The 26,024-nt window shown below is 44.3% G+C and overlaps 1 protein-coding gene and 1 long non-coding RNA gene across 3 annotated transcripts in view; one reads left to right on the top strand and one right to left on the bottom strand.

Moving 5' to 3' along the window:
• The window catches only part of LOC137357341 (uncharacterized), a 28,577-nt gene extending 2,749 nt beyond the window's left edge, over positions 1-25,828 (top strand). The window contains exon 3 of the long non-coding RNA XR_010971175.1: positions 19,030-25,828. This is a non-coding gene — a long non-coding RNA (uncharacterized lncRNA). The remainder of the gene's footprint in view (positions 1-19,029) is intronic.
• On the bottom strand, positions 3,865-21,241 carry si:dkey-85k7.12 (interferon-induced very large GTPase 1). 2 transcript variants are annotated; one of them, XM_068023594.1, is made up of 4 exons: positions 20,983-21,241; positions 12,982-13,307; positions 12,033-12,128; positions 3,865-9,388 (listed from the first exon to the last, which is right to left on the bottom strand). In XM_068023594.1, the coding sequence occupies exons 2-4, from the start codon at positions 13,283-13,285 to the stop codon at positions 4,662-4,664; spliced, it is 5,127 nt and encodes a 1,708-aa protein (XP_067879695.1). In that variant the 5' UTR covers positions 13,286-13,307; positions 20,983-21,241; the 3' UTR covers positions 3,865-4,661. The 2 variants fall into 2 exon arrangements, with proteins under 2 accessions (XP_067879695.1, XP_067879694.1); XM_068023593.1 differs by lacking the exon at positions 20,983-21,241 and adding an exon at positions 20,032-20,125.
• Positions 25,829-26,024: the final 196 nt, after the last annotated feature.

The raw sequence follows: 26,024 nt of genomic DNA on the forward strand, positions 1-26,024 counted from the left end.
TTGAAAATGTCATGCAGAATGAGAACACCAAGAATGAGGCACATTAATTTTGTCATATGAGCATTGAAAACTGTTACTGAAGTGAAGAAAGGACTTGCTTAAAAAAAATTACCAGGCGTCTGGCTGGAAAGACATTTGCATATTAACAGACAGTGATTGGAAGTCAAAGGAGCTACTCCCTGCTCCAATTCAATCCAGAAACAGACGTCGTCATGCCAGCTAGCCACATGACTAACCTTCTGGGCATCCTGAGGTTTTTTTTGAATGGTTTAAACAGTTTGAACTCAGAGACTGCAAAAAAAAGACTGTTTGCTCCTGGAGTGAGAAGATCTCTCCTGTCTGTCTGCTCCCATCTCTTTCTCACTAGCCACTGAAGACACATGAACCTCAAGAGAGAAAAGTCTCCTACAGAGAACAAGGTTTAAGAGGAATAAAAATAAGAAATGCTGGAACCACTCAGCAGGAAGAAGGGTCACTGACCCGAAACGCTAACTCTGCTTCCCTTTCCACAGATGCTGCCAGACCTGCTGAGTGAATCCAGCATTTCTTGTTCTTATTTCAGATTTCCAGCATCCGCAGTATTTTGCTTTTATTTTAAGGTTTAAGAGGAATACAGGGCCACCATGAAAAGCAAGATCTACCTACAATCAAGGACTCTGCAGTGAGCTCGAAGAACTGTACCAACAGCCCTCTTCAGATATTGCCCCCAAACTTTTCCACTTTACTTTCGTCTGCTCTTTTCTGTCTCTATTTGCATGTGTGTATCGCGTTTGCATGTTAGCATGGGCGCATCGTGTATCCGTAGGCGTTAACCGAATTAGAGTCTAAGTTTAAGTTTGATAAATTTCAAACTTTATTTAAACCTAACAAAACTTGTTTTTGCTGGTTTCCTTGCCTTACAATTGGAAAGCAGTAAACAAGGATTCACCAAAGGGGAGCTAAAAAGATGGTGTGTTTAAAATAAAACCCTGTTGCAGTAAGATCAGGTGAAGGGTGAGGTGAGAGTGACTGCCCTTGACATCAAGGCAGCATTTGACCAAGTATGGCATCAAGGAGCCCTAGCAAAACTGGAGTCAATGGGAATCAGGGGTAAAACTCTTTGCTGGTTAGAGTCACACCTAGCGCAAAGGAAGATGGCTGTGGTTGTTGGAGGTCAATCATCTGAGCTCCAGGACATCACTGCAGGAGTTTGTCAGGGTAGTGTCCTAGGCCCAATCATCTTCAGCTGCTTCATCAATGACCTTCCTTCAATCATAAGGTCAGAAGTGGGGATGTTCGCCGATGATTGCATAATGTTCAGCACCATTCGCGGCTCCTCAAATACTGAAGCAGTCCGTGTAGAAATGCAGCAAAACCGGGACAATATCCAGGCTTGGGCTGATAAGTGTCAAGTAACATTCGCGCCACACAAGTGCCAGGCAATGACCATCTCCAACAAGAGAGAATCTAACCATCTCCCCTTGACATTCAATGGCATTACCATCACTGAATACCCCACTATCAACATCCTAGGGGCTACCATTGACCAGAAACTGAACTGGAGTAGCCATATAAATACCGTGGCTACAAGAGCAGGTCAGAGGCTAGGAATTGTGCGGCGAGTATTCACCTCCTGACTCCCCAAAGCCTGTCCACCATCTGCATTCTCAATCTGTCCTGCAACCTACAATGATTTGTGCACATATAGCCCCAGGTCCCTCTGCTCCTGCACCCCCTTTGGATTTGTATCCTTTAATTTATATTGCCTCTCCTCATTCTACCAAAATGAATCACTTCACATTTTTCTGCATTCAATTTCATCTGCCACTTGTCCACCTATTCCACCAGCCTGTCTAGGTCTTCTTGAAGTTTACCACTATCCTCTTCACAGTTCACAATACTTTCAAGTTTTTCACTCCACCTGATATCAAGAAACGGCTGAACACACTGGATACAGCAAAGACCATGGGTCCCAACAACATCCTGGCTGTGGTGCTGAAGACTTGTGCTCCAGAACTAGCTGTGCCTCTAGCCAAGCTGTTACAGAACAACTACAACACTGACATCTGTCCAACAATGTGGAAAACTGCCCAGGTATGTCCTGTTCAAAAGAAGCAAGACAAGTTCAATCCAGCCAATTACAGCCCCATCAGTCTACTCCCGATCATCAGCAAAGTGCTGGAAATGTCGTTGACAGTGCTATCAAGCAGCACTTACTCAGCAATAACCTGTTCACCGTTGCTCAGTTTGGATTCCACCAGGACCACTCGGCTGCAGATCTCATTACAGCCTTGGCCCAAACATGAGATGAGAGTGACTGCCCTTGACATCAATGCAGGATTTGAACACTTGCGATTAAAATTGAAGTTATTGGAGATTAGAGGAAAACACTCCACTGTCTGGAGTCATATCCAGCACAAAGAAAGATGGTTGTGGTTGTTGGAGGCCAGTCATCTCAGACCCAGGTCATTGTTGCAGGAGTTTCTCAGGGTAGTGTCCTAGACTACATTCAGCTCCATTTGCAGTTTCTCAGATGATGATGCAGACCATGCCCGCGTATAGCAAAGACCCGCACCTGAGATACTGTCACTCCTCCTGATACAGCAAAGATCTAGACTTCATCCAGGCTTGGGCTGATAAGTGGCTAATGACATTTGCTCCATGCAAATGTCAGGCAATGATTGCTTCAAACAGAGAGCACAACCAACTCCCCATGGCATTTAATGGCAGTACCATCAAAAAACTGAGGGTCACCATTAACCAGAAACTCAACTATACCAGGTAGATAACCACTTGCCTAGTTGAATGCAATTCCAACAACACTCAAAAAAGCTCAACACCATCTAGGACATAGCAGTCCGCTTGATCAGTACCCCATCACCTTCAACATTCACTCCCTCCACCACCAGCATACCGTGGCTTTAGTGTGTACCATCTACAAGGTGCACTACAGCAGGTTACCAAGAGTTTGGTAGAACTTCACAAACCCACGAAAAACCAGCATGTTGAAGGAAAAGGCCAGCAGGCAAATGGAAACACCACCACCTTCAGATTTCCCAGCAAGTTACACATTATCCTGACTCAGACATATATCGCTATTCTTTCATTGTGGCTGGATCAAAATCCTGGAAGTAGCTAACAGCACGGTGGGAGCAGTCTCACCATATGGACTGCAGCAACTCAAGAAGAAGGTGGCTCACCACCTCCTTCTCGAGGGCATTTAGTGACCAGTGTCTTTTTTTTATTCATTCATGGGATGTGGGTATTGCTGGCCAGGCCAACATTTATTGCCCATCCCTAATTGCCCTTGAGAAGGTAGTGGTGAGCTGCCTTCTTGAACCGCTGCAGTCCATGTGGGGTAGGTTCACCCACAATGCTGTTGGGAAGGGAGTTCCAGGATTTTGACCCAGCAACAGTGAAGGAACGGCGATATAGTTCCAAGTCAGGATGGTGTGTGGCTTGGAGGGAAACTTGCAGGTGGTGGTGTTCCCATGCATTTGCTGCCCTTGTCCTTCTAGTTGGTAGAGGTCGCGGGTTTGGAAGGCGCTGTCAAGGGAGCCTTGGTGAGTTGCTGCAGTGCATCGTGTAGATGGTACACACTGCTGCCACTGTGCGTCGGTGGTGGAGGAAGTGAATGTTTGTAGATGGGGTGCCAGTCAAGTGGGCTGCTTTGTCCTGGATGGTGTCGAGCTTCTTGAGTGTTGTTGGAGCTGCACCCATCCAGGCAAGTGGAGAGTATTCCATCACACTCCTGACTTGTGCCTAATAAATGCTGGCCTTGGCAACGTTGCCCACATAACGAGAATGATACCCAACCTGTAACCTGTGTTAATTTGTGACTGGAAAGAATGCAGAACAACATTGTTTTAAGTCAAATTTCACTTTTATTCCAGGTGATGCATTATAAACTTTATTTCATTACTTTGTATGCATTGCAGGATGATCAGAGAAAAAGCTTTCAGAATTTTGACACATTGATTTGCTTCAGCCTATCTTAATTTGATCATTACCCTTGCACAGCCTTAGCTGTGTTCCTTTTAAAATACAGCAGCTACAATATAAGAAAATTATTTTAAAGCAAATCATAATCGCTGGGATAAATGTGGTCAGTAGTTTAACCGCAGTGTACATTGGTCCTTGAGATGGGCAATTGGCTCTTATATGTAGGAGATGAGATGGTTCAGCTCAGTAATGGTCTTAGCGCTGTTTTTGGTAATTCTTTGCTTCCTGATTTGTAAAAAGATAGTCCTGGGCAATGATGAGAATCCTCACATGAAAGAATGCCCCTGTGACTGAACTACTGTGTATGTTATAGAGTCATAGAGAGATACAGCACTGAAACAGGCCCTTTGGCCCACCGAGTCTGTGCTGACCATTAACCATCCATTTATATTAATCCTACATTAATCCCATATTCCCTACCACATCCCCACCTTCCCTCAATTCTCCTACCACCTACCTACACTAGGGGCAATTTACAATGGCCAATTTACCTATCAACCTACAAGTCTTCGGCTGTAGGAGGAAACCGGAGCACCCGGCGGAAACCCACACGGTCACAGGGAGTACCGAACCCAGGTCACTAGAGCCACTGTGCCGCCCTTTATTCAAAGTGAATGTCTAATTGAAGCATCTTGCTGAAGATTTCACCTCCCACTGCTCCAGTTACTTTATATTTTTGTTCACATATTGTATGTTTTCTTTATCTCTGCTTTTATGGTTTCCTTCTCTATAGTTTTCCAGTCAGCAGGGACATCAGCTTTTTTGGCATTGTAAGCCTCAGCAAACTCTTCATTAAAAGTACACAGGACGTATTTCCAGTAGGATGCTGCTTGGATGCTGGTGTCTGGTGGAATATTCCAGGAGGCAAAGTAATTATTTACACTGCGGTAGTCTTTGCATGGGTGAAATTCATATTGTGTTTCTGCACAGCGGAATAAAGCATCAGATGCTACTGAAGAAGTACACACTTCCTCTACAAGCTTTTGACTGGAAAGATAGCAAAATTTATACAGACCCTGGGGCCGATGTGCTGCAGCAAAATGCTCCTTGTGGCCCGAACCGCCTCGTTCACAAGGCACTCCACAGAACGGGCACATCTTCCCACAGCCGAGAACTTGGCGGAAGATTTCTTCATCTGGCTGCACTGGCAGACGAGGCAGAATTTCCTCGATGTCACAGTCTTTGTTGAAGTTTGATATGAGATTCCACTCCACATCATCCAAGGCTGCGGCAACATCAGCTGCAAACTCGTTTGCTTTAACAGCATTTTGAAAGCATACAATTTCCAGACTCCCCTTGTCAATCACAAAATCATCCTTCAAAATATCGCAAAATTCTGTTAAAAATTCTGACACATTTTCCTTATCACTTGCCGTTGCTTGTTCGATGGCAACTTTTGTCTTCCGTATCAGTGCTTGGATTATTTTTGTGGCAATCCCTACGATTTTAGTTTTTTCTGTGTAATTCCTTATTATTCTCTTTCTGATCCACTGTTTTGCAAAATCTTCATAGTCTGTAATGTAATGTTTGTAATTTTCCATACAATGCTCTTCCAACAGTTCTAGTAAAATCACAGACTGGAGGTAGGCTCTGCTGCTCAGTTCATGATTCTTACAGCTGGCTTTTACATCCTCAATTATCTCCACACCAAGCTTTTTGTCAGTGGCATTCTGAAAAGCTGGGTGGAGGCAGTTGTTGCACAAAGCTTGAGCCCTTTTCTGACTTTGGTCTTTCTCCCAGTAAAGATCTTTAAAAGTGGAATAGTAGGCAGCTTTCATTTCTTCCAGACGTGTCAGTGGATCATTCTCTCTAAAGAAATCTTGGTGCATCTTTTGGAAAACTGGCAGGACGCGACCGCATATATGCAGCTTTAGATCCAGCTCAAAGTTCTCATTAGTGTGAAGCTTTCTATCATGTAACTTTTCGTCAATTGTTTTCAGCAATATCTGACAGTAAGTTTGATCAAAGTCAACTTTGGCTTTAACCTTGACTTCTGCATACTCCTCACAGATTTTTATTACACTATCTGCAAACATTTGCACTTCATCCTTAGGTTGACCTTTAAAAAAATCCCAAATTTTGTGTAAAACCTTCGTAGTGATGTGATGCTTGGTAACTTCAAAGGGATCCTTCCCTCTTTCAGACAGTTTCCCAGCTCTATCTAACGTCTGAAACACAGCACTGCTCCGATTTCGCAGACTGTTTCTCAGTTGATTTTCAAACTCCATTTCAATATTCTGTTTTTTGAATGTCATGCCCTGAAGTGGTTTTACTGTGTCTCTCCACATCTCTTCAAACTGTTCCTCCAGTGAACTGTCATCGAGTTCAGTCTCCTGCTGTTTGCATCTTTGTAGAAGTTCACTGACCTGGTTTTGAATATTTCCCTGATACTCCTTCTGTATTCTAACCATCTTGTCTATGCCTTTGCACCTCTGGATTGCATTGTTGCATCTCTGCTTGCAGTAAATCTCAAGCTCATTTCTCAAACTCCCAGCGCTCAAGGTGAAGTCAGTTTTGAATTTCTCTACGAGGTGGATATTTTCTGTTTTGCTGTTAAAATATTGAGCCAGGTGATTGAGAATCTTTTGTTTCTGATCTTGGAGGATGCTATTTGATTCTTGGATCAGAGTCTGATACAGTTCATCAAGCTGATTTAGAGGATGGTTGTCGATATTATTCTCAGCCTTCTCAACCCAGGAATGCATGACCTTCCTAAAATGCCACTCCCACTTCGAGTACTTCAGACTGAGCTGGCTGTAGGCATCTGCAACTAGACTGTTCCTGAAACTGAAAATGAAATTTTCATATTTTACAGCATTCCATAAACTCTTCATCCATTCTGTGAATTGGAGAATTGTAAATGGCTCTCTTTTTCCTTTGCTCTGTTTAAATAAATCAAACAAATATTTCTTCAGCTCGAATATATTTTCACTGTAGCCAGTGTTTACAGGTGCCATGGGAGGAACACCGTGCCACAGGCCTGGAATGTACCAGTTGTTTTTTTCAGGGTCGTACTCCATGACATCTGAAAACTTTGTGAACTCAATGTCTTTCTTCTCCATCTTTGCTGCTGCTCTTGTCATTTCATTTAGCTGATCAAGGAGGTGTTTCCTGTCTCTCATGTTCTGATCGTGTGCCGACACTTCTCCGACATTCTGATGGATGAACTGGCAGTTCGGTCTGCGCCCGACTTCTTTCATCCTCAGGAAGGCGTGCACCACTATCTGCAAGACATCCTTCATTTCAGAAGAGTTTTCCATGGCCATGTTGACTAATGTAACATCACTCAATCCAACAACCAGAGTTGCAAGCTCATTGTCATGTTCATGGCTGTCTTCCAGCTGAGCCAGTTCTGGAGCTTTTAATCCTTCTGTGTCAATAACCATGAGATACTCACAACCAATCTCCTTTTTCAGATCGCCTGTAATCTTAATCAACTGCATGAAGGCTCCTCTTGTACAGCGCCCACTGCTCACTGCAAACTGTAAACCAAACATTGTATTCAACAGAGTGGACTTGCCTGTGCTCTGTACACCCAGTACGGTTAAAACAACTATTTTAGTATTTGGTCCCAATTTCTGTGAAAGATTTTTAAGCACAGCGCTGACCCACTCTTCAGATATACTGGAAGCATCGCCATCCAAAAGTTCAAGTGGAAAGCCATCTAACATCAGATCAGCAGCAACTTTTGGAAGTGATAAAAACTGGCGACTATTTTCCAGCAGAAGATGTTCACGAACTAAAGTTATCTCAGCTTCGTACATCTGCCCTATTTCCCGCATGAAATGCTCTAGCCCCAGAGAACTGTCCGATATTTGTTTGTCGAGTTCTATGAGCTTTTCACTTTCAGCAGGTGAGGCATTATACTGTTGTTTGTAATTCTCTCGCAATTCAGAAAGCTCCTGTCGCGCAGTGGCATCAAGAAAATATTTGATCCACTTCAGGAAAAAGCGTCTTTCTTCATTGGTCGTGTTTGCCATTTCAGTGACAAACTCAGAAAGGCTGTCAGTAATATCATATTCTCTCTGTTTCTTCCGCAGGTTTTTTTGTTCTTGTCTAAGCTCGTAGTTGTACATTTCTACAGGCTTATCTCCACGCTTTCTCTGCCGACAAAGCTCCTTATCTAACCTGGACCATTTTTTCCAGAGCTCTCCTTGTAATGGTAACTTTTCCATTTTGTACTCTGCGACACTTTGCGTGCCTTTTATGGCAACAGTAATTTCCTCTGCCGCTTCTTTTGCTCGTTGGCACCTTGACTCATCTTCATCAACACTTATTTCTAACTCCCGAGCTACAGCAGCCATTTCCTCAATGCTCATCAGGTTGGTCGCGTCTTCCAAAGTGTCCCTGATGCTCGCCTGGATCTGTTCAACAAACTCTGATGCATTTATGTTTTTATTTTTAATGATTACATCATTCCTGTCCAGTTTCATTAACGGGGCAAGTTTCTGTAGAAAGCTGCCAGTCGAAGCCTGCTGCTCAGGTGGTGGATTCAGGATTAGGAAGTATCGTGTTTGCATTTCTGCAATGGAGTCCAGTAACTCAAATTCATCAGTACCTATTTGATCGACAAATATAAAGACTGCTGAGGATACCTTAGCCAAGAAGTGGACTTGAGAGTGTAGCACGCTTGCATCACCGCGGAGGTTGGCAATGAGAACAGGTTCTGTGAAGATATCAATATTTCTCTTGCCACAAGGGAGATACACGCAGAACTCAACTAAACCATCAGAAATTTTACGAGGAATGTCACCACATTCCATGCTGTTAGTGATAAAGAAATTGTGATGATGGTGTGGGTTGCTTAACACCTCATTAAGAATCTTTGATTTAGATGTACTGCAACTACCTAAACGAATAAACGAAATCACATGCATCGGTGTGGTTGCCATTGCTGCCTCTTTAAATCCTTTACTTGCTTCTAGTGATTTAGGCCTCCACTTCTTCACAATGAAACGCATGGCCCACAGCAGTAAGGTGGGGCCATCCTTACTGTAGTCTGGTAATAAGAGAGGCAAAGCAAATTGGCACATGGACATCTTCATCATCATCTCTTGCTGCAGGAAGCTATCAGCACAAAGGAAAACTGCAGTAATGACATCCAGAGGATTGCACAAATCACCAGCCTCTTTTCCCTGGATATCAAAAAGGTTAGAAAAGTTTGTTTTATCAGCGGTCGGCGTTCTGTCTTTAGCAGCGTCTGCTGAGCATTTGATGTTTCTGGCCGTCAAGTTGAGAATCATAAGTTTCTTTAGAAAATACCACGGAGCTTCTTCCAGGGTTTGAGGCTTTGCACAGACCATGGTTTCTGGGCCAATTTCAAGAACTTTGTTTAAAGAAAGTTTCTCTGTGAAGTGTTTCTGCAGTTTCAGCTTGGAAAGTATTTCCTGAAGATTCTTTTCTTTGACTGTAGAATGAGAGATGAAAATGCTTGTGATATGCACAGTAAATGCCTGCATTTTATGATGCCATTGTCTGTCCCATTTGGGACTAATACAGTTTTCAAAAAGATTCAATTGTTTACATTGAGTTACACAAAGTTTATAATCAGAGATTCCCCCCGATAGTCAAGTGTCCGTCTACTCTAGTGAGAATGAGTTCCAGGATTTTTTCCATATCAGTTATTTCAAACCCAGAAACTCCTGATCCAGAGCCAATTGCATCAAACAGTTTATTTTTGATTTTAACACCTCCAATTCAGAAAGTTTATTCCTAATACTGTATGTTTATTTCCTTCTTTGCTTAAATGCCACCATCTTCTTGCATCTCCTAATGGGTCACAGCAGTTAGATTGTCCATGATTGAGGAACAGGAGGAGGCCATTTAATCTCTTGAACCTGTTCCACTGTTCAATGGCTGACCTATGACCTAACTCCATATACCCGCCTTTGCCCCATATCCCTTACTCAGCTACCCATTACCCTTAAACCTCTTCCAGATGTTCATCCCTCCTGCACCATAAAAATTGTTTATTTTCCTTACCCACTAAATATCTCATCCAACTCTTAACAATTGATTACAAAGGATTGCATACAATATACAGCACAAAGGTCATTTGACCAACCATGCTGGCGTTTCTGCTCCACTTGAGCTGTCCCCCCCGTCTTTCTTCCTCTAACTCTATCAGCATAATCCTCTATTCCCTTCTCCCTCACGTTTGTCTAGCCTCCCCTGAACTGCATCTATACTATTCGCTTCAACCACTCCCTGTGGTAGTGAGTTCCACATTCTCACCACTCTTTACATCAAGAAGTTTCTCCTGAATTCTCTGTTTGATTTCTTGGTGACTATCTTATACTTATGGCCTCTTGTTTTGGTCTTTCCCAAAAGTGTCTACTCTTTCAAAACCTTTCATAATTGTAAAGATCTTGAATAAGTCACTCCTCAGCTTTCTCTTTTCAAGAGAAAAGAGACCCAGCCTGTTCATCCTCTCGTCATAGGTATACCTCATATTTCTGGTATCATCCTTGCAAATTTTTTTTGCACTCTCTCTGGTGTCTCTATATCTTTTATATAATATGGTGACCAGAATTGTATGCAATACTCCGGGTGTAGTCTAAGGTTCGATATAAGTTTAACAGGAAGTTAGATGAGCTGCTTTCCAACCCTCAGAGATTTCCCCTTTATCTGACTAACGTTTAATAACACCAATCAAAAAGGTTTCTCTGAATTCTATCCTGTCATCCTTAAAACCTTGTTGCTGCACATTGAATGTTTTTTGTCTACTTGAAGTCATATTGGCTCAGTGCTTAGTATCATTGCATATGGATCAGAGAGTTGTGGGGCTTGAGCCAGATTGCATGAGTTTGAGATCATTGAGCAGACACTTGAGCGCAGTACTGAGGGAACTTTACGTTGTCGGGGAACTGACCTTTAGATGATAAGTTAATTAGAGATCCTCTCTGCCTGTTCCAGTGGTTTGGTTAGACATTAAGGAGGGGGATCTTTGACTTGAGCCTTAAAACAGGCAGCAAGTCAACAGAGTGATTGATTTGCATGTTAGTCAGAGCCAGCCTGCAGAGTTCATCTGAATGGAACCAAACAGTCATCCCTTTAAAGCTCCTGATGACTTCCAACTAGCTCTGACTCCCAGTCGGTTACAGTTAGGACCTGGGAGGTGGAGCGGGAGTGGGTGGTGGGAGGGGAGCACTTGGGGTAAAGCATTCTATATTCTAATAAACATCTAGACCTTGGCACCTTATCCTAGTTGAGCATCCACAATGCTGCTAACTCATGTTATACCTACATTGTATAAAACTCCATGCTTAGAAAACTGAGTGGTATGAAATTGTGATGTTGTATTGAGCATAAGAGAATCCTCTGCTATTGTAAAAGCAGTGTTAGTCCATTTACACTAAATCAGTCACAACTTTTGTTACAGTGTAGAACAAAGGAATTTTGTACGTAACGCATTTGTTTATGACATTGCACAATGTGAGTTCAATCCAAAGTTTTTCTCACTTTCAAGACATGGGTATTAGAAATGTGAACCAGTAGGCAAAGGGAACTAATCTGATTCGTAAACAGGCCCGCCATTGTACAGATCACGATAGGCTCCGTCTAGTCAACACAATAAACTGTTATTTGTTGCAGACTCGGTTCATTAAATGATTCACCTGTCACCCCTGTGCTTGCTGACCTATGTTGGCTTCTGGTCAAGTAATATCTCGATTTTAAAATTCTCGTCCTTATTTTCAAATCCCTGCCTTGACTATCTCTGTAATCTCCTCCAGCCCCACAACCCTCGAGATATCCTCTAATTCTGGCCTATTGAGCATCCCCGATTTTAATGGGTCCACCATTGGCATCCATGCCTTCAGCGGCCTGGGCCCCAAGCTCTGGAATTCTCTGTCTACAGCTTTGCGCCTCACTTTCCTCCTTTAAGATGCTCCTTAAAATCTATCGCTTTGACCTAGCTGTTGGTCACCTGTCCTAATCATCTTATGGGGCTTGGTGTCAAATTTTGTTTTATAATGCTCCTGTGAAGTGCCTTGTGAGATTTTATTACATTAAAGACGCTATATAAATCGAAGTTGTTGTTGATAATGCACCTTCTCTTCCGATACCCTGTTTCTTTTCTTGTTCTTGATTGAGCAAGAGCTCCTTGGCAGCAGTGGTCCCATTTGCATTACTGTGGCAAGGTTCACCTGAATAAGGAGTATAAACAGTTCTTGTAAGTTCTACAATGCATTGAAATACCACTACTTCCACAAAAGGTTAGGAAGATAGGAGCAGGAGGAGGCCGTTCAGCCCCTCGAACCTCTTCTGCCATTGAGTGAGATCATGGCTGACCTGTGACCTAACTCCATATCCCTTGATGTTAAACTCCAAAAGCGTGTCTGCAAAGTCAACACACATTTGTCTGACAATGTCTCTGCCTAACAGATGGAAGATTAAGAATACAATGAAAATGGTCGCAAGCAGGCATTTAATTTAATCAAGTACTTAGCATCAGAAAGGCTGAAAAGATCACAGGTTGTACCTCCATCCGAGTGTTAAAGATCGGGGGATTAGAGTTTCTGCTTTGGCCGCAATTGTCAATCCGGCCGCAAATAGCACCCAAAATTTTCCAAAGTGAAATTATGGTTCAAGGTTCCACTCAAACTCATTCGCATAATCACAAAGGTAAAATTTTCCACAAACTGGGCAGAATTTTATAATGTAATTGTTTATTTCTCTCCCTTTCTTTTAAAAAATTGCTGCATCTAAGAGCAGTAACGTGGTGCAGCTTTACTAATATAGCTGCACTGCGCAGAACCATATACTAGTTTCATTAGTGCATGCAAGCTTCTTAGGAAATGAAATATTTTTGTAATTTTTAAAAGGTGCGTACTGGCGCCCTTGCGCCTAAATTTTTAATTTTAGGCATCTCAAAGAGCTGCAAATGGGCACAATTAGTAGAAATGAGCAATGCTGATTCATTCGATCTTGGTTATAAGATTAAGCATCTTGCAATCTAATTGTTAACATAGTAATATTGACTTACAAGGTCCCACTCACCTATTGCTGCAGGATAAAACCCAGACAATACCTCATTCAGTCCTGGGAGCTCACTTTGTAAGCTTTGTAGAACTGCAAGAAAGCTGCCACAAGCCTCCTCTCCCTTCTGAACCACAATGTTTATAAGTGTTCTGATCTCTGCCATGGGGTCTGCTATCCCGTCTATCTGATCATACTCCTTGCTTGTGATGATAAGCGTCGCATCCAACTCATCAAGGATGATGTTTGGTTGTTCTTTAAGAATGTTCATGAGTTTTCTGCGTATTCTCCGTACAATGTCTGATGGACGGTGTTCTCCAGCCATTGTGTGGGACAATTAGTAACACCTACAAAAAAAAATACAAAATCATTAGCCCACTAGCCATTAAATTTTGAATTAAATTGGAAACGTTAATTTTCTGCGTGCCATTCTGGCCGCCTTTTACAATATTGTAAATTCTGATTCCTAGCCACAGACTCAGAAGCACACTCCCACAGTGCCAGTGAGAAATACTAGATGAAATTTAGTGCCAACTGGACTGTGATTTTTTTATTTTCTTTTTCATTCGTGGGATGTGGGCATCACTGGCTAGGCCAGCATTTATTGCCCGTCCCTAATTGCCCTTGAGAAGGTGGTGGTGAGCCGCCTTCTTGAACCACAGTGCTGTTAGGTAGGGAGTTCCAGGAGTTTGACCCAGCGACAGTGAAGGAACAGCCGCTATAGTTCCAAGTTGGGATGGTGTGTGACTTGGAGGGGAACTTATAGGTGTTGGTGTTCCCTTGCCTGATTCTCGCGTCAGGTATAGTTAAAGAACTAGCTGATTTTGTTTCTATTTGGAATAAATTGAAAAGGGCCATTGGCTTTGTGGGAAAAAAATTGCTAATTTTTTGTTTTCCTTTCGGGAAGAACCAGAAAAGCTGAACCTCATTTTTTTGCTGGTGATGCCAGCTACAATTATCCACTTTGCCGTGATTCGTGTCATTTCATTATTGATTGCAAACAAATGGGTACATTTCCACTTTGGAATCCTTCCTTACGCTTCCCTGGGGGAGAGCTTTGTGCTGTGTCTATTTCTAGAACACCAGTGTACGAATACTCTTGTGTGCTGCCACCAGATATTAAATAGGACATAAACTGTGATTGCCACTGTTAGCATGGGGGTCTTGCTAGATGCAATTATGATCATAGATCAGACTTCAAGGTTGAAGCCGCAATTCTACTTGCTGTGTTTGACATTTATCTCACACCTGATAAGGTTTTGTGACTGAAGTGGAGCTTTGCAACCTCCACTGTTAACATGGCCCAATTTTCAGACTTTGCTGAATATTTTCCATGGCAGGTCTGATTGGCATCAAGCAGAGGTCGTCATGTCCTTGCCTATCTCCTTTGCAAAACTGGCAAAGTGACATGGAAGTCATTTCTACCAGAGAACCACACCCAATTATCCTCTGGACTTGACAGCACCATGTTAAGGGCTGCCAGCATTCTGGAGACCATTTCCAGAGAGCTGATGCTGAGTGATATGCTATATGAAGAGCCAGCAGTGGGTGTCAGCCGTGGCTCATCTGGTGGCGCACGCTCCTCTGAGCCAGCAGGTCATGAGTCCAAGCTCCACTCCAGACCTCCACCTGTGATGTGTATTGCTGATCTCACCAGCATATGTGGGGGTCAGCTTAATGTCATTGGTATGGTGAGCCACCGACACAACCCCAGTGCAAAACAGGAGTAAACCGCGAGGGGTACGGGAGGGGGAGCTTGTTAGTACAAAATTTAAAAGCCTGACGAAACTTAATGGCGGCAGTTTTCTGGAGGGCAGCCAAATGGATAATTTCTCTTCAGCTGTACATAGAATCTTATGGTACAGAAGGAGACCATTCACAAGAGACCACTCCCCCTGCTCATCCTCCACAGCCCTGCAAATTATTCCTTTTCAAGTATTTATCCAATTTCCCTTTTGAAAGTTGCTATTGAATCTGCTTCCACCGCCCTTTCAGGCAGCGCATTCCAGATCACAACAACTCGCTGCATATGAAAAAATCTCCTCATCTCCTCCTGTGGTTTTTTTTGCCAGATATCTTAAATCTGTTTCCTCTGGTTACCGAGCCCCCTACTAGTGGAAATGTTACTCTTGTCAAAACCCTTCAAAGTTTTGAACACCTCATGGGAGAGGCTGGATATAAGGAGCTGTAAGGCTTGTGAGGAATGTTCTAATCACAGGTTGCAGATGGGGAGAGTTAGAGAGCTATAGGGCCATGGCTTTCTGGGACTGCCAGAGCAGCCCATTACCCAGTAACTCAGAGAACAAAGCAACAAGGCCAGAACTTCTCTGTTGCAGACCATAAGCCCTGCTGGATGACAAATGCACGATTGCTGGGCTCGGAGGGGTGAACGCTTGTGAAAGGTGTTGACTGGTAGGAGACGGTACTTAACAGCAGGACCTTTGATCAATGCCACAGGAACCTCAATGACCTGACGAGCAAACAAGGCAAAGAAACTGACAACTGTGCCTTTTCATTTTGGCAGCACAAAGCATTCATCTTCTCTTAAATAGAATGACAAGTTGTCGTGCACAGAAAGCCGTAGCCCTATAGCTCTCCAACTCTCCCAACCTGCAACCTGTGTTTAGAACATTCCTCGCAAACCTTACAGCTCCTTTATATCCAGCCTTTCCCATGAGGTGTGGCTCATTAGGAAGTAATGTCTGCTCTGAGCCAGCAGGTTGTGGTAGAGTCACTTCCGGTGCAGTACTGAGGGAGTGCTGCACTGTCGGAGGGGCTATACTGAGGAGGTGCTACATTGTTGGAGGTGGACATAAAAGATTCCACAACACTGTTTGAAGAAGAGCAGGGGAGTTCTCCCCGGTGTCCTGGGTCTACAATCATCCCTCAACCAACACCACTGAAACAGATTGTCTGGTCATTATCACAGTGCAGTTTGTGGGAACTTGCTGTGTGCAAATTTGGCTGCCGCAGTTCTTACATTACAATTGCGACTACACTTCAGAAGTACCTCATTAGGTGTAAAATGCTTTGGGATGCTCTTAAGTTGTGAAGGCTTCTGTTGGGCCTTCTTTTTGGCTGTGGGAATGGCAAACCTGGTGGTTGACAGCTGCAGTTGAGCAGGTGAAAAACAGTACAAAGCTATGCAGTCTGTCGGCAGCTTTAAATGTTGCACTTCCCCAGGCTCAACCAGTTCTGGCAAGCCACTGCAATTATCTTGTCATAAGTTAAACTGAGCACAATGGCGAAGACACTAGAACATAGGAACGGGGGAGGCCATTCAGCCCTTTGAGCCTGTTCTGCCATTCATGAGATCATGGTTGACCAGTATCGTTACCGTACACCCGCCTTTGTTCCGTATCCCTCAAACTCCTCAGCCATCAAGCTCAAATTTTAACTTATTAATTCAACAAACATCTACTGCATTCTGTGGGAGAGAGCTCCACACTTCTACCACCCTTTGCATAAAGAGGTGTTTCCTAACGTCTCTCCCGAAAGACCTGACTCTGATAAAGTTATGTCCACTTGTCCTAGACTCCCCCACCGGTGAAAAAGCTTCCCTTTACCCTTTCAGTTCCCCTCAATCTTAAAAACCTGAATCAAATCACTCCTTAGCCCTCTATATTCCAGAGAATACAAGGCCAGTTTATCCTTTCTGAGGTTCACTGCTCAGAACTGTACACAGCATTCCATTAAGTATATCGGGTGGAAACTTGTCCTGTCACAATTTGCACATTAGTAATGAGCATCCTGCCACAATTACCGCGATAACACCAAAAACCCTCAAGAGATTTGAAGCTTACTGGCTGATCAACTCTCAGAAAATCAGTAGAAGATGTGAAATCACATTCATAAAAGTCATTCCGTATCTCCCACGCCCAATCCCAGTAGCTGCTTTGTGTACGTGGTGGGGAAGGTCTGCAAGAAAGCTATGTTGGTCAAGGTATGAGATGTCAGCACTAGGACATAGACTAGTTTGTACCTTCTTGACATCAGACAGCCCGATTCAGGTATGGTATGATTGATGCAGTGCTGAGCAACTGCACACTTGGATGCATAATCCAGCAGCATTGCACTGAACAACAACTACTTGCATTTATATAGCGCCTTTAATGCAGTAACATACGCCAAGGCAGCCAACGAAAATTCAGGCATGTAGGTCGCAGGACGTGTCAAACCCTAGTTACACGGGGGTTGGGGATTGATCAGACATCTTGGCACATTGCACGGGCTCCATTCAGCAAAAGTTATTTGGACACACTGGGTTAGAAATTGGGACGCGTTTTGACCAATTTTGGCGGGTGCGTAAAACGGACACAACGTAAACCTAATTCTGGGCATGAGATCCTGCACCTAATCTGTGCAGGTGACATGGCCTGCTGCCATTTTGATCCTCACTGTTTTCAGGCATCTGTGGCTGCTGCTTGAAATAAGCATTGTTTCAATATAATTATTCAAAGGGTCACATTTCAGGAAAAATGGGTGAGTAACTAGAAGGAACATTGTGCTGCTCAAGCTCTGACCAGTTTTGCTGGTTCTAAAGTAGCCCTTAAAGGGGCCCCCGGAGAATGCTGAAGAGATGCGAAGGGAAAGTTTTTTCGCTTCATTTCCACTTTTGTGAAACGTTGAGCAGGACAGCACTACTGTGGATGCTGTTGTCCTGTACTCAGACCTCCTCCATCTCACTCTTCCATGTATTGGAGCTTGTCATATAAAATCAGCGCGCATTGAGAATCTTTTGGGCTAGAAATTGGTCTGCACCCATTTTCTTGGGCGTGGGGGTCGCGATTCGTGACCTGCCACATCATTGGGCATGGAGGTAGGGAGCATGCAAACTTGATCGCAGTGTTGGTCCGAGTGGGGCCCGTGCTGCTGGCCAGCTGAGCGCTCAACAGGGGGTCAAGCAGCATTTGAAGAGAGCACATGGTGCAGGCAGCCTGCTCCTCTTAAAGGCAGGCTGTTCCTCTTAAAGGGAAGCTGCACTGAATCACAGGAGGCTGCTACTGAATATCAGTGCTGCAATTCTAAACCAGGAAAATGGAACACCAGGGCAGAGAGAGCAAGCTCCCAGGTTCGCAGATATAGCATTGAAGGTCTTAATGACAGAGATAGACAGGAAGAGAGACGCCATGTTTACGCAGGGAGCCAGGAATTCCCCCAAGGACCACTCTCAGAAGGGAATGGGAACAGGTGGCCAGGGAGATAAGTTCCTGGAGTTTGACTCAGAGGATCTGCCAGTAGTGTTGGAAGAGGTTATGGGCGGCGCAGTGGTTAGCACCGCAGCCTCACAGCTCCAGCGACCCGGGTTCAATTCTGGGTACTGCCTGTGTGGAGTTTGCAAGTTCTCCCTGTGTCTGCGTGGGTTTTCACCGGGTGCTCCGGTTTCCTCCCACCACCAAAAGACTTGCAGGTTGATAGGTAAATTGGCCATTATAAATTGCCCCTAGTATAGGTAGGGGAATAGAGGGACAGGTGGGGATGTGGTAGGAATATGGGATTAGTGTAGGATTAGTATAAATGGGTGGTTGATGGCTGGCACAGACTCGGTGGGCCGAAGGGCCTGTTTCAGTGCTGTATCTCTAAATAAAATAAATAAAAATAAAATAAATAAATAAGTTTAATGATTTGACATGAGTGATCAAGGTCAGCGAATGCACCTTCGCATGAGCTCTCCTACCCATCACTCCACCAGCTGCTCAATGCAACACACCCCTATCACTCACCCAGCAGCATTCCCTGTGCTCTCACAACATTTAAGAAGTATTTAAATGAGCACTTGAAATACCATAGCATACAAGGCTACTGGCCAAGTGCTGGAAAATGGGATTAGAATAGGTAGGTGCTTGATGGCCGGCACAGACACGATGGGCCAAAGGGCCTGTTTCTGTACTCTATGACTCAGACCAAACATCCAGATGCTCCACCTCACCCTCAGACACCTTCCAATGCTGCCAGCCTCACACCCACCTCCCACTGTTTCCACATAATTCCAGCTATTCAGCTGTGGCAGGCGCATCACCCAAACACAGTGCAACACAATCACTGAAATTCTTCCCTCTCTCTTTGCAGGACGAGGGGGCGCACCATAGAAGGCAGCAGAGCAGAACTGGTGGGGGACAAAGACACCTGCATCTCCTGAGCCTTACGGAGAAGCTGGTTCCCCGAATCGTGGGGCCTCATGACATCTGCCGTCGCAGAGAACATTGAGGATGATGATATGTCACTGCCTTAAGCCCTTCTCAACCCCCAGCTCACCCTCACCCCCCAGCTCACCCTCACCCCCCAGCTCACCCTCAACCCCCAGCTCACCCTCACCCCCCAGCTCACCCTCACCCCCCAGCTCACCCTCACCCTGCTAACTGGAATGATGAGCAAGCTGCTGATGGTGTGACCATGGACCTCTTTCCATCTCACCCTCCCCTTCCCTCACCCCAACATTCCCCTTTCTGATTTTCTGTGCTCAAACACCCAAGAACTGGGCCAGAAGGAAGAGAGAGCAACAGCACAGCACTGATGAAGAGGCCCCGTCACTTGAGCAAAATTTGAAAACATAGCAAGATTGAAATTATTTATCCTTTGGCTCCAGCAATCTATTGGAAACAAAAACTGCTCCACATGAACTTTAGATCAGTTGGAGGTTTGAATTCTGTATCTCAGTTCTACCTGACTAAACACAACCTTCTTACATTACCTTACGTAGAATATACAGCATAAGAAACAGGCCATTCGGCCCAACTAGTTCATGCCAGCGTTTAAACTCCACTCGAGCCTCCTGCTGTCTTTCCTCATCTAATTCTATCAGCATAACCCTCTATTCCCTCCTCCAATTTCATTTCACGCTTCTTACAACGAGTCAGATTACTATAATTACTGAACTACTTTCACAGCAGTGCACCGTTAAAATATTCTGACGGGTACTTCAAACACTGACATTTTAAATATTCATTGAACAAATTTAAAGTATTTGTCAGAAGCTTTCCTCTTCACGGAGGCCACTAAAATGAAATTTATAGATTTCATTCAGAAACTGCTACAGTAAAAATAAGTGACAATGCTTCAAGTCATCCAAACCTTCAACTTTTCCCTTCTTTGTCAGGTATGAGGTTATGCTATTCACTGCACCCGCTTGAGGTTAGCTGCTGTTCTCAGTTGGAAATGTCTAGCATTTGCATAGCATCTTATATAGTTAACAACTGGCCCGCCCATAATCCCAGCTTCATCACATGGTTTCCAAAAAGTACTTAGTTTAGTTTCTATTTCAAGAATAGTTAATCATTCGACTTCCTTTCACTTAGTTTTTTTTTCTAGATTTAGAGATTACAGCACTGAAACAGGCCCTTCGGCCCACCAAGTCTGTGCCGACCATTAACCACCCATTTATACTAATCCTACACTAATCCCATATTCCTACCACATCCTCACCTGTCCCTATATTCCCATACCACCTACCTATACTAGTGGCAATTTATAATGGCCAATTCACCTATCAACCTGCAAGTCTTTTGGCTGTGGGAGGAAACCGGAGCACCCGGAGGAAACCCACACAGACACAGGGAGAACTTGCAAACTCCACACAGGCAGTACCCAGAATTGAACCTGGGTCGCTGGAGCTGTGAGGCTGCGGTGCTAACCACTGCGCCACTGTGCCGCCCCTTCAGTCCATGGAAAAAAATACTCTATAAACAGAATGCCTGGATAATTCCTCAGAGGATCTCCCAGTCTGCCCCAGCGTAACTTTGTTCAAAGAGGACACCGATTTAAGGCAAAAAAAAGCACGGGCGACATGAGGAAAGGCTTTTTTTAAGCAGCGAGTGGTTAGGATCTGGAATGCACTGCCTGAGAGTGTGGTGGAGGCACACAGGGTCTTCCGCTTCCACGATGGTTGATCTCCGGAGTTTTCGCTGGCTCTATGCCCAAAAAGCTCTATTCTTATCCTGTTGCTTATCTCTATCTAGTGTGGGAAAATGGCGCACTGACACGGAACACAAAAGTCCGAGTGTATCAAGCCTGTGTCCTCAGTACCTTGCTCTATGGCAGCGAGGCCTGGACAACATATGTCAGCCAAGAGCGACGTCTCAATTCATTCCATCTTCGCTGCCTCCAGAGAATACTTGGCATCAGGTGGCAGGACCGTATCTCCAACACAGAAGTCCTCGAGGCGGCCAACATCCCCAGCTTATTCACACGACTGAGTCAGCGGCGCTTGAGATGCCTTGGCCATGTGAGCCGCATGGAAGATGGCAGGATCCCCAAAGACACATTGTACAGCGAGCTCGCCACTGGTATCAGACCCACCGGCCATCCATGTCTCCGCTTTCAAGACGATTGCAAACGGGACGTGAAGTCCTGTGACATTGATCACAAGTCGTGGGAGTCAGTTGCCAGCGTTCGCCAGAGCTGGCGGGCAGCCATAAAGGCGGGGCTAAAGTGTGGCGAGTCGAAGAGACTTAGCAGTTGGCAGGAAAAAAGACAGAGGTGCAAGGGGAGAGCCAACTGTGTAACAGCCCCAAAAAACAAATTTTTCTGCAGCACCTGTGGAAGAGCCTGTCACTCTAGAATTGGCCTTTATAACCACTCCAGGCGCTGCTCCACACACCACTGACCACCTCCAGGCGCTTGCCCATTGTCTCTCGAGATAAGGAGGCCAAAGAAGAAGAAGAAAAAAAAAGATCTCTCCAAATCTGAGCTGTATCTTTCCGGTTGGCTTAAGCTTGCTCACTTTGTTCACAGCTTCTCTTAATTGGCCCAGGCCCAAAGACCCCGGTATCACACAGTGTCCAGATAAGGCCCTTTTCCTATGTCCTGTTCTTTGTCTTGTCCCATAAAGTAATTAGTTCAAACTGGTTTTTACCATCACAGGCCAGTGTCCGAGCTCCAGGTTACTACAGGTCAAACAATCCCAGCAGTTTGTAACTGATTCTGTGTTTCTTACAGCCACTGGCCAACACAGCAGTGCGATAGTGAACAGATAATATGTTTTATTTTAGTGATAAATGTTGGCCCAGGGGAGACAAGGCAAGCTGTTTCTATCAGGAGATACCCGGAACTCCCAGAGAATCGATTACTTCATCTATTTACGCTGTTGCGAGGGTTCCGTTGGCAAGGAGCTCCATGGAACCGTAGGGCCCAATGTGTTTGAAAAGTGACTGCAGGAGGTGAAACAAGGTGGAAAGTAGTAGAATGAATGGTTAATTATTCCTGAAATTGAAACCGAAACTGCATATGACATTTACTGGAAGTCACGTGCTGAAACATTAATATGTAGATAAGTCAGTTTGTAAGGACCAGGATATTTTCAGAACGGCCACAAGGTATTTCAGACACAACCTTGTGAAATTACTGGTAAAGAAAAAATTACAATAGGCATCTATTTAGTTTGATCACAAGAGGGAGATATATCTCTGCTGACTCCCTGCGTTTAAATTGCTAAAAGTATTTCCCTTATCCCTTTGGCAGAATTGAGGTTTTTAAAGGACTGGAGAAACTGGCGCTCTTCCTTAGAAGAAGGAAGATTAAGATATTTAATAGAGGTGTTCAAAACTATGTTAGTGAGGCAATAACGGGAAGACATCAATTTATTATCGCCAAGTCATTGAAGGTGGCAGGACAGGTTGAGAGAGCCATTGATAAAGGATACAGCATCCTGGGCTTTATTAATAGGGGCATAGAGTACAAGAGCAAGGAAGTTATGTTGAACTTGTATAAAACACTAATTGTGCCTCAGCTGGAGTATTGCGTCCAGTTCCAGGCGCCACACTTCAGGAAAGACGTGAGGGCATTGGAGAGAGTGCAGAAAAGATTCACGAAAATGGTTCTCGGGATGAGGAACTTCAGTTATGAAGATAAATTGGAGAAGTGAGGACTGTCTTCATGGGAGAAGAGAAGGCTGAGAGGTGAATTGATAGAGGTATTCAAAATCATGAGGGGTCTGGACAGAGTAGATAGAGAGAAACTGTCCCCACTCGTGAAAGGATCGAGAATGAGAGAGCACAGATTTAAACTATTTGGTGAGAGAAACAACAATGACATGAGGAAAAATTTCTTCATGCAGCGTGTGGTTAAGGTCTGGAATGTGCTGCCTGAGAGTGTGGTGGAGGCAGGTTCAATTGAAGCATTCAAAAGGGAATTAGACAGTTAGCTGAAAAGGAAGAACGTGCAGGGTTATGGGGAGAAGGCAGGGGAATGGAACTGAGTGAATTGCTCTTTCGAAGAGCCGGTGCGGACACGATGGGCCGAATGGCCTCCTTCTGCACTGTAACAATTCTGTAATAGAATGGAGAGGTTACATTTTCAGACATGCAGAGGGTGTTAGCATATAGAATTAATCACACAGTTGAGGACGAGGCCATTCGGCCCATCGTGCCTGTGCTGGCTCTCAGCAGAAGAGCTATCCAAGTAGACCCACTTGTCCCTTCTTCCCCCACAGCCCTGCAATATTTTTCCTTTTCAAGTGTTTATCCAATCCCCTTTTGAAAGTTACCATTGAAACTGCTTCCAACGCCCTTACAGGCAGCGCATTCCAGATCACAACAGCTCGCTGCATTTGAAAAAGAATCTGTGTGTCCCCACTCTTGCCCTGAACTGGAAAGTTTCATCAACTTTGTTTAAAAATTTCCAACCCTTCCTTGCCTTCACAGGGCCCATCTCTGAATTATCCCTTCAACAACAACTTATATTTATATAGCGCTTTAAAATGATAAAACAACCCAAGGCCCTTCACAGGAGCATTATAAAACAAGGTATGGCAGAGCCACATAAGGAGATATTAGGTCAGATAACCAAATGCTTGGTCAAAGGGGTAGGTTTTAAGGAGTATCTTAAAGGAGAGAGATGGAGAGGTGGACAGGTTTAGGGAGGGAATTCAGGAGCTTGGGACCCAGGCAACTGAAGGATGGTGCCACCTTCATCACAATTGCTTTGTTTTTATTCTTTCATGGGATGTGGGCTAGCATTCCAGGTTAACTGTTAAGGTGGCTGAACACACAAACAGACGTGGTCGGGCGCACCAAAGGTGGGCATTTATTGCCCAACCCTAATTGCCTTTGAGAAGGTGATGGTGAGCTGCCTTCTTGAACAACTGCAGTCTTTGTGGCGTATCTATACCCACAGTGCTGTCAAGGAGGGAGTTCCAGGATTTTGACCCAGTGACAGCAAAGAAATGGTGAGATAGTTCCAAATCAAGATGGCGGGTGGCTTGGAGGGAAATTTGCAGGTGGTGGTGATCCCATGCGTCTGCTGCCCTTGTCATTCCAGCTGGTAGAGGTTGCAGTTTTGGAAGGCGCTGTCAAAGGAGCCTTGGTTAGTTCTTGCAGTGCATCTTGTAGATGGTATACACTGCTGCCACTGTGTGTCGATGGTGGAGGGAGTGAATACAGTCATAGAGTTATACAGCACAGAAACAGGCCCTTCAGCCCATTGTGTCCATACCAGCCATCAAGCATCTATCTATTCTAATCCCATTTTGCAGCACTTGGCCCGTAACCTTGACTGCTATGGCATTTCAAGTGTGCATCTAAATACTTCTTAAATATTGTGAGGGTTCCTGCCTCTACCACCCCTTCAGGCAGTGTGTTCCAGATTCCAACCACCCTCTGGGTGAAAAAATGTTTATGGACGGGGTGCCAACCAAGCGGGCAGCTTTTTCCTGGATGCTGTCAAGCTTCTTGAGTGTTGTTGGAACCGCATTCATCCAGACAAGTATAGAGTTTTCCATCACACTCCTGACTTGTGCCTTGTAGATGTTAGACAGGCTTTGGGGAGTCAGAGATTGAGTTATTCACCTCAGAATTCTCAGCCTCTACATGGTCTTGTAGTCACGGTATTTATATGGCTGGTCCAGTTCAGTTTCTGGTCAGTGGTAACCCCCAGGATTTTGATAGTGGGGATTCAGCAATGGTAATGCCATTGAATGTCAAGGGAAGATGGTTAGATTCTCCCTTGTTGGAGATGGTCATTGCCTGGCTCAAATGTAACTTGCAACTTATCAGCCCAAGCCTGAATGTTATCCAGGTCTTGCTGTATCAGGCAAGCCCCCAACCTGACAAGAATGAGGAAAATTAATTTTGCCACATGAACATTGATTTTGGACTGTTGTTGGTGAAGAAAGAACTTGCTTTAAAAAACAATTGGGAGACTTTGGCTGGAGAGAGACATTAGCATATCAACAGACAGTACTGCAAAGGACAAAGGGTCTATTCCCTGCTCCAATTTAATCCACAATGGACTTTTGATTACCAGCTTCGGATACCACTGAGGACACATGAACCCCAAGAGAGAAAGGTCTCCTACCGTGAACAAGGTTTAAGAAGAATACTGGGCCCCAACGAAAAGCAAGACTACTTACAATAAAAAACACCTCTTCATAAATTGCTCAAACCTTTCCATTTAATTTTTCTTCTGCTCTTTTCTGTCCCTATTTGCATGTGCATATCGCGGCTGCATGCTAGCGTGAGGCGCAGCGTGTATCCGTAGAAGTTAACCGAATTAGAGTTTAAGTTTAAGGTATAATAAATTTCACTTCTTCTTTAAACCTAAGAAAACCTGGTGTGCTCATTGCTTTGCCTTATAAATGGAAAGCTGTGAACAAGGATTCACAAAGGGGGAGCTCAAAACAGTGTGTTTAAAATTAAACCCTGTTACAATAAGACAGGTGAAGACAGTAAAAGACCCCTAGATACCTTTCTCACCTGGTCATCCTAGAAATTTGGGTGCTAGCGTCTGGGATTTTACCCACAGACAAACGAGAGAAATTGGAAGTGGGAAGCCAAATTGTTCCCAATCAAAATGAGCAAATGTCAATACAAGTTTTCTTGTGGTTGTGTGCGATTGAATACTAACATGTCTGCAACTGAAGCTAGTAGTTCTCCAAGCCAGGGTGAAGTAACTTGGGATAAGTTAAAAGCACTGTCTATGGAGGAGTTGTGAAAAATGGCTGAGCAGTGTGGGATCACTGTATGTGGCAAGGCTCGGAAGTCTGAACTCCTAAGGCTAGTGGCCTACCATTTTTCTCTCGAATCTGAAGAAGCACAAGCAGCGTTAGAAGCAGACTCCAACAGATACAATTG

The sequence above is a fragment of the Heterodontus francisci genome, chromosome 48 (assembly GCF_036365525.1).
Source record: "Heterodontus francisci isolate sHetFra1 chromosome 48, sHetFra1.hap1, whole genome shotgun sequence".
Classification (NCBI taxonomy): domain Eukaryota; kingdom Metazoa; phylum Chordata; class Chondrichthyes; order Heterodontiformes; family Heterodontidae; genus Heterodontus; species Heterodontus francisci.

What these genes read in the sequence shown, in the direction of transcription:
- si:dkey-85k7.12 (XM_068023594.1), bottom strand. Translation starts at nt 13,285, where the DNA reads ATGGCTGGAGAACACCGTCCATCAGACATTGTACGGAGAATACGCAGA. An exon ending in GTTTTATCCTGCAGCAATAG is followed by an intron (nt 12,129 to 12,981) that starts GTGAGTGGGACC and finishes CTCCTTATTCAG; the next exon opens with GTGAACCTTGCCACAGTAAT. An exon ending in ACAGGGTATCGGAAGAGAAG is followed by an intron (nt 9,389 to 12,032) that starts GTGCATTATCAA and finishes CTCATTCTACAG; the next exon opens with TCAAAGAAAAGAATCTTCAG.